At 49.4% G+C, this 8263-nt stretch overlaps 1 protein-coding gene across 2 annotated transcripts; it reads left to right on the forward strand.

Moving 5' to 3' along the window:
- Nucleotides 1-594: 594 nt before the first annotated feature.
- Nucleotides 595-7981, forward strand: Rrm2 (ribonucleotide reductase regulatory subunit M2). Of its 2 annotated transcripts, XM_059248294.1 has the most exons (10): nt 595-806; nt 915-989; nt 1295-1441; nt 1693-1809; nt 2876-3009; nt 4193-4287; nt 4409-4542; nt 5969-6073; nt 6158-6271; nt 6366-7981. In XM_059248294.1, exons 1-10 carry the CDS (start codon nt 708-710, stop codon nt 6516-6518), a joined length of 1173 nt encoding a protein of 390 aa, XP_059104277.1. In that variant the 5' UTR covers nt 595-707; the 3' UTR covers nt 6519-7981. The 2 variants fall into 2 exon arrangements, with proteins under 2 accessions (XP_059104277.1, XP_059104278.1); XM_059248295.1 differs by lacking the exon at nt 915-989 and having other exon boundaries at nt 6366-7980.
- The last annotated feature ends 282 nt before the right edge of the window (nt 7982-8263 follow it).

Raw genomic sequence — 8263 nt, forward strand, 5'->3', positions numbered from 1 at the left:
TGGCGGGACACAGGGGACAGGTCCTGACACTACCCCCAAGGTCGTCCCCGTACTCCTCGAGTGAGTTTAAAGTTTTATACCACGGATCGCCTTCTTTATTTTTATTTTTTAAACGGGAACCCTCGTTTAAAGCCCTCCCCACGGTTACAAGTCTCATGACTGGGGACCCCGAACCTTTAGGAAACCAGGTCCCGGGTGATCCTGGAACTGCGGTCCTAGCCGGACCCCCCTCACCCCCATTCTAGGGACGCAAGAGACAGGGAAGGCGGCGTGTCCCAGCGGCCCGCGGGGTCTCGCCACCCACGGCACCCACCTCGGCGGCAACGCCCCCGCGTTCCCGCGCCCCGGTCGCTCTCCAATTGGCGAGCCGCTCGCAACCCCAAACGGTTCCGGCCCCGCGAGCGCCCGCTCGCCCCGGGGCCGGCGCAGACTCCGTGGAGGGGGAAGTCTTTGTGCCCCGGGCCGGCGGTGCAACTCAAAATCTCCCGCGCTCGGCGTCGGGGGGCGGGTCCAGCCTCGACCAATGGGAGGCGTCGGGAGGCGCCGGCCACGCCCCGTCCCGGGCGCTCGGCGCCGGCCACGCCCCCTCCCGAGCGCGCGCGGCGCCGGCCTTTTAAAAGGTGCTGGGGCTGGGCCGGCTCGCCTGCAACCCGGGTTCCAGCTGCCTCGGTTTCCTCTCGTCGCCTCAGCCGCTGCTCTCGCTCGCCATGCTGTCCGTCCGCGTCCCGCTCGCCACCATCACCGACCAGCAGCAGCTGAAGGTGTCGCCGCTGAAGCGGCTCAGCCTGGCCGAGAAGGAGAACACGGTGAGCGAGCAGCTGCCCGGGTGCAGGCGGGGTTGGCCAGGGGTCCCGGACCCGGGCAGGGTGGAGGGCTTCCCACCGCCGCTCACACGCACGCATATATCCCTGCAGCCCCCGGCCCTCAGCGCCACCCGCGTCCTGGCCAGCAAGGTTGCGCGGAGAATCTTACAGGACCCGGCCGAACTGGTGAGTGGCTCCGGGCGAGGCTGAAAGTGTGGGGGTCCCCGGAGCTGCCGCCAGGGGGCGCCCGCCGTTGGCGCCAAAGCTGCATTGTCCCAGCTGTCTGTCCGTCTCTCCCCTTTCCCGCCAAAGTGTCTGCTCGGGTGGGCCTCCCTGTGAGGAGGGTGACACCAACCAGCATGCCGTGTGACAGCTGACCACCGGAGAGATTGACAGCCCTTGAATGTATTTGATCTGATGAGACGCTGGAAAATTTCCTATGGTTCACTTGGGTTATTTTTGGGGGGTGGTTTTTTTTTCTCCCCCGACAGGAAAGTAAAGTCTCTGCTAACCCCAGCGTTGAGGATGAGCCGTTACTGAGAGAGAACCCTCACCGCTTTGTCATCTTTCCCATCAAATACCATGATATCTGGCAGATGTACAAGAAAGCGGAGGCCTCCTTTTGGACGGCTGAGGAGGTACTCATTCAGGGCTTGCTGGGTCAGAAGGCTCCTGCATGGCCAGCGTTAAACGATGATGCGCCTAGGTTAAGCTTGGGAATGGTTGTTCACAGAGGTATCGGGTATTTTCGTGAGCCAAGGGGATTCTGGAAGTGAGGAACACAGTCAGCAGATGGTGTTAGGGGACTTAAGTTTTCAAGGGTGTGGTGTGTGCGTGTGAGAGAGGGATTTCTGCATACCTGGTAAAATTGTCAACTTCTAAACATCAGGTGGACCTTTCCAAGGATATCCAGCACTGGGAAGCTCTGAAACCCGACGAGAGACATTTTATATCTCACGTTCTGGCTTTCTTCGCAGCCAGTGACGGCATAGTCAATGAGAACCTGGTGAGTTTGCCTGACGTACCTGTAATTGACTTACAGAGGTAGCAGTGGTGTTTGACTTTTTACCTTGTTCTGTGAGTGGGGGCTGGGCGATGGCCCTACTCGGTGGTTAATACACTTCCTGCTTGTGCAAGAGACCCAAGTGCTGTTATGAGTACCCCTATTGGGTGGCTTCACATCTGCCTGTGACTCCAGCCCCAGGGGAATCTGAAGACTCACACTGGCCTCCTTGGGCACTTGCCTGTACATGCACGTACCCATTCAAAGGCATACATAAGTAAAATAAAATGTTTAAGAACCGTGAATGTATATGTTAGCATTCATCTTCGTTTTTCCTCTCAAGTTGCAGTGGTAAGTTTTCTCATTGTACCTACCACACTTGTCTTTCTGTGGCTTTCTCTAATTGGTTGTATATTTCTTCTTATAAGTGGATTAACCGAAAGAGAATGGGTGAATAATAAAATGTTAAGCCAGGCCTGGAGAGTGACTCAGCGGTTAAGAGCACTTGCTGTAACTCCAGTGTAATTTCCACTGGATCTGACTGACGCCCTTTTCTGGTGCATAGACAGACATGCAGGCAAAACACCTATGAACATTAAAAAAACAGTTTTAGCCGGGCGGCGGTGGCGCATGCCCAGAGGCAGGCGGATTTCTGCGAGCTCAAGACCAGCCTGGTCTACAAAGTGAGTTCCAGGACAGCCAGGACTGTTACAACAGAGAAACCCTGTCTCGAAAAACAAACAACAAAATTAACAGTTTTGTTAAAAAACCCAGCAAAATAGGAGTCATATTTCCTGATGGTAAATTGAGCGTATTGCAGAATCGTGAAGATAGGGGCAGACTTGTTTTTTGTTATGTTTTACTTATATTTTTGAAACAAATTCTCACTGTAATTCTGGCTGACCTAGATAGAACTCAGTAAGTAGGCCAAGATGGCCTCAGACTCAAAGATTTTCCTGCCTGCGGGTGGGTGCCTGAGGGCTGGGATCAACCCCAGCAGGCTCAAAGGGCAGAAGGTGATAACACAACCAGTGGTTTTTCAGGTTTAACTTTATTTTATTACCACTAGGTGGAGCGATTTAGCCAAGAAGTTCAAGTCACAGAGGCCCGCTGTTTCTATGGCTTCCAAATTGCCATGGAAAACATACATTCTGAAATGTACAGTCTCCTGATTGACACCTACATTAAAGATCCCAAGGAGAGGTGAGTATCCACATGGTACGCTAAGGTACTCGGGACGCATTAACTTACTTCAAGCATTTTTGTTCATAAAGGGAGCGTGGGCAGAATGACTGAGGCTGTAGATATTTCTAGTGCCCTTGGTCATGAGTGCTTGGAGCAAAGGGCCTCAGTTCACTTTATTAGTTACTGGAATAAGATCCAGCGTGTGGTAGCTCATGTCTGTGATCCCAGCACCCAGGAGACCAGCAGCAGCATGGCTAAGAGCTCAAGAGCTAGCCAGATGAGATACTGTCTCTATCATCAAACACCACACCAGGGCCTGGAGAGATGACTCAGTGGTTAAGAGCGCCTGTGTTTCTTTCAAATGTTTTGGTTCCTAGGTTGGGGCAGCTCACAACCGTTTTAACACCAGTTAGCAGGGGGGGGGGGGGGGGGAGAATATGATGCCCCCTCCTGGCCTCCACAGGCACTGCTTGCATATGGTGCAAAGAGACATTCAGGCCAAACACTCATACATAAAAAATTAGATTTAAAAACGTGGTTCCGAGAGTTGGCTCAGTGGCTAAGAGTGCCAGCTACTCTTCCAGAGGTCCCGAGTTCAATTCCCAGCAACTACATGGTGGCTCAGAGCCATCTGTAGTGGGATCTGAGGTGCCCTCTTCTGGTGAGCAGGCATACATGCAGGTAGAACACTTGCACACTAAATAACTAGACGTGGCTACAAATGAGTATTAAAAATGAGGGGAGGGGGCTGGAGAGATAGCTCAGAGGTTAAGAGCACTGCTTGTTCTTCCAAAGGTCCTGAGTTCAATTCCCAGCAACCACATGGTGGCTCACAACCATCTGTGATGAGATCTGGTGCCATCTTCTGGCCTGCAGGGATACATGCAGACAGAACACTGTATACATAATAAATAAATAAATCTTAAAAAAAAAAATGAGGGGAATTACATACTCTCACAGCTGAGTCAAAAGATGAATTTTAGGCCAGTTTAGTGAAATGTTACTCCACACTAGGGACTATAGAAGAATAAAGAAGGCTTTTATGTGGTGGAGGTAGGGGACGGAGAGTCAGGGTTAGGGTGGCCCATCAGCATCAGGATGGAAAAGCTGATGTGGGACAAGCAGTGAATCGGGCCTACACTACAGCTGTTGTGCTGCGGGGTCTGTGGTAGAGTAATGCACGCTATGCTTCTGCCTGCAGGGAGTATCTCTTCAATGCTATCGAAACGATGCCTTGTGTGAAGAAGAAGGCCGACTGGGCCTTGCGTTGGATTGGGGACAAAGAGGCTACGTACGGTAAGGACACCTTTTCTTCCTTACGCCCGAACTCGACTGTCCAAGTAATGTCACTGGATGGTGGTCCAGGCTGAGAACACCGAGCCCTCACTGAGAACATTTTGGTATTGGCTCTTCCTAGGAGAACGTGTTGTGGCCTTCGCCGCCGTGGAAGGCATCTTCTTCTCCGGTTCTTTTGCATCCATATTCTGGCTCAAGAAGCGGGGACTGATGCCCGGCCTTACATTTTCCAATGAGCTTATCAGCAGAGACGAGGTGAGTCTGTAACAACTGATCTGCGGCTCTTAGATGTGCGCTCCTGTGTCGACGGACAGGGGCCACTTCCAAAGAAATCATTCGTTGTGTGGAAGGGTTGGCCTGCAGAGGACAGAAGGAAGTGGGATGCCCAACAGGAGTTACAGACGGTTGGGAGCCTCCATGTAGGTGCTGGGAACTGAACCAGGCTCCGGAAGGAGCAGTAAATGCTCCTCATGACTGCCTGCTGAGCCGTCTCAAGTTTTGGGGATCCAACCCAGGGTCTCATGTTTGCTAGGCAAGTACTCTTGCCACTGAGGCATATTCTCGGCCCTGTGTCCACATTTAATGTGTGAATTTAGTCATACGTAAACTCAGCAAGCAGTAAAACACCTTAAGGAATGAATTGCAACTGCTCCTGTTCTTAGTACATATATTCCTAGTATCTTGTAGGCTTGAATGCACAAATAAAAGCTCTGGATAGGATTTCTAGGGTCTCGTAAGGCACCCTTTGTGTGTCTTTACTTACAGGCTAATTAATTGGTAAGGCCCTGATGTGCGGTAAGAGTTTCCTGGGGATCCTGTAGGTCTTTGGAGTAGACTGAGGAAAGACAGGAGAAAGTATCTGTACTTAATAGTTGGTCCAACCTGAAGCAGGAATCCCACCATCCCTGGAGCCCAGTGGGCAGGGCAGGTGATTCTCTTCCTGTGTAGGAAGATGAGCCCTGAGACTTACTGGATGGAGCCTGATGTGCCAAGAGTCCCTGGTTTACCTCATCTGAAATTGTATCTAAAAGCTGACTGACCCTCCTTGTTGAGGAGAACTGGAGCTCGAGGCTGTGTGGAGATAGCTGAGCAAAGATAAGCCTCTTTGGATATCGATCGGAAGGGGATAGGCCTGGCCTTACGCTACAGTAGGTGGCACCTTTGACGGCCTTGGCTTGGGATAGCCTACTCCTCGGCATCATAATTGCCAGTTAAACACCTGCTTTCTTTTCTTCTTTTCTGGTTTCTGATTTTCGAGACAGGGTTTCTCTGTAATAGCCCTGGCTCTCTTGGAACTCACTCTGTAGCCCAGGCTGGCCTTGAACTGATAGAGATCCGCCTGGCTTTGCCTCCCGAGTGCTGGGATTAAAGGTGTGGGCCACCACCACTGCCCAGGCCACTTGCTTTATTCTCCTCCATTTTTTTGTTATTGTTGTATTTTATTTTTGGTAGTCTGCAGCCTGGCTGGCCTGGAACAATATAGGCCAATCTGGCCTCAAACCCGTGGATGATCGTGCCAGTGTGTACTACCATACCAGGCTTAAATACCTTCCTTTTGACAAGCCACGTGCTCTAGGTGTGGCCAGACTACAAAGATGGATAGAGCAATTTTAGTCCACACGGGTGAACGGTAGGCATCGTCGTCTTCAGCCTCTCAGTGGTCTTGAACGTTCCCTTCCAGGGCTTACACTGTGACTTTGCCTGCCTGATGTTCAAGCACCTGGTACACAAGCCATCGGCGCAGAGGGTAAAAGAGATAATTGTCAACGCCGTGAGGATAGAGCAGGTGGGTGACGTGTGCGGGTGGCCCTTGCACTTGCTGGCGGGGTCCCAGGCTTCGGGGTGCTCAGGAGCTCTGCTCGGCCTCTAGGAGTTCCTCACGGAGGCCTTGCCTGTGAAGCTCATCGGGATGAACTGCACTCTGATGAAGCAGTACATTGAGTTCGTGGCCGACAGGCTGATGCTGGAGCTGGGCTTTAACAAGGTAAAGTGTTATGTATGGCCTCCCCACCCCTGCACACCCCCTTTTTTTTTTTACTTGTTTTCAGGATTTATATCTTGATTGTGACTTTTTCCAGATTTTCAAAGTAGAGAATCCATTTGACTTCATGGAAAATATTTCACTAGAAGGAAAGACAAACTTCTTTGAGAAGCGAGTGGGCGAGTACCAGAGGATGGGGGTGATGTCGAGTTCAACAGATAATTCTTTTACCTTGGATGCTGATTTCTAAGTAAACTGATGGTGCTCTTTGCTGATTTTCTTCCCCTTGTCATAAAAAAATCAGCAAAAAAAAAAAAAAAAAAAACCCAAAAAACAATCAACTAGTTACACCATGAATGGTGATTAAATTTGTTATCCGGTATCTAAAAGCTGTGTAGCTACCTCAGTTGGTGCTTTTTTTGCTAGTGGGTCACTAGCAAAAAAGAAGAGGATGTTTAACAACAAAAGGGGAGATCCTGTCCTTGGTCACCTTTGGCTCAAAGCGCCCGCTAACAGCATTGATCCAGGCTTTATGAGAGGCGGCCCTCCAGCAAGCAGGACTAACATTTAGTTGCCGCAAGGCCGTTTAAAGATGTCAGCCTCATCCACTCCTTCCTGCGGACTCTAGAGTTTACTTAAGTTTGTAAATAAAACTGGCACTTTGCACATAGTCAAGGAGGGGAGGAAAGCCTGGTTTATTTGGTTTCTAGACCAAGCACCAAGTGTTCTCTTTACCACTGATGGCAGCTGATTAAAATCTAAGTGTCTAAGAAGTTAGTGCTGGGTAAGCATGTCATTTCCAAAGCTTGGTGTTTTTCGGTGACTTCAAATGCTTTTTCATCAGCTTTGAAGTCAGTCCTGTGCGATCTAGGCATTAGCCTGCTGGTGTTAGTCATGGACAGGGTGAATGTTACCCCAGAGATCAGGGCATCTCCTGCTTCATAGAACTTCCAGCTTTGAGTCTCTAGAAACTTAGGCGGGATTTGGGACATTTGCTGGTTAGCCCAGGCCCACTCTTCATTTGTATGAAAAGCAGTATCTTTTTTTCCCCCAACTTATACTTTGCCCCATTTCTAGTTTGTATGGAGTCCTGAAAAGGCTTTATAAGGTAGGATTTTCAATAGTGACCCGCACACACTCTTGATTTTTGTCAGTAGTAAAGCTGTGGCTGAAATCTGCTCTCCTAAAAGATGCAGGAGACTTGATTGTGTGAACAAGTACTATTGAAATTGGATCCACTTATTAACTGACGAGACCTGGAACTTGCTGTGTAGACCAGGTTTAGTCTCTTAAACTTGCCTATGTCTCCCAAACACTGGGATTAAGGTTTGTGCCACCATACCTGGCTTTACCCAGTGAATTCCTAAACACCAGAAACCAGTACTACATGGGCTGTTAATGTGTATTCCACTCAGATTGTCAGGCTGAAATGCAGACCAGTAGATACAGCTAACAGCTAGTGCGAATTAATCTTTTATGTGCATTGATCTGTTTTTGTGTTTAGGGAATAATCTAGAATTCACCTAGTGAGTTTGAGAGGCTGGTTAGGGGTACATAAGTGGAATTGTCTTACATCAAAACAGCGAAAGCAAGTGTGTTTAACTGATGTGTATCAGCTGTTTGACCCCTGGTCGCTTTTCTTTATTGTTTTGTACTGAGATTGTTTATACTTTTTAAATTATTTTTATTGTTGAAATTAATAAAAAAAGTCAAAATTGCATGGCATACAAGTGTTAAATGATTTAACTGAAACTGTTCTTGATGTCAGTTCTTTGGGGTAAAATTTACATTGTGTTTTTAGAAAGTTTCTCATTGAAGCTAAGGGGCTTGTTTCCTCCTTGTCACCTCTGGGGGAGATTTTCCTCTTACGTAGCACATGTAGGAAGTAGATATACCCTGGGCTTCTGTGTGTGGGATCTGTGGCACCAGGTCTAGCCCAGGCTAGCTTCAGCCTCTTGAATTCTGGGATTACAGGTGTATACCGCTATGCCTGAC

This window comes from Peromyscus eremicus, chromosome 22, assembly GCF_949786415.1.
Source record: "Peromyscus eremicus chromosome 22, PerEre_H2_v1, whole genome shotgun sequence".
In the NCBI taxonomy this organism is placed as follows: Eukaryota; Metazoa; Chordata; class Mammalia; order Rodentia; family Cricetidae; genus Peromyscus; species Peromyscus eremicus.

Excerpts from the sequence above, each read along its gene's own strand:
- Rrm2 (XM_059248294.1), top strand. The coding sequence starts at position 708 with ATGCTGTCCGTCCGCGTCCCGCTCGCCACCATCACCGACCAGCAGCAG. Across the intron at positions 990-1,294 it reads TACAGGACCCGGCCGAACTG|GAAAGTAAAGTCTCTGCTAA; the intron begins GTGAGTGGCTCC and ends CTCCCCCGACAG. Across the intron at positions 3,010-4,192 it reads ATTAAAGATCCCAAGGAGAG|GGAGTATCTCTTCAATGCTA; the intron begins GTGAGTATCCAC and ends TTCTGCCTGCAG.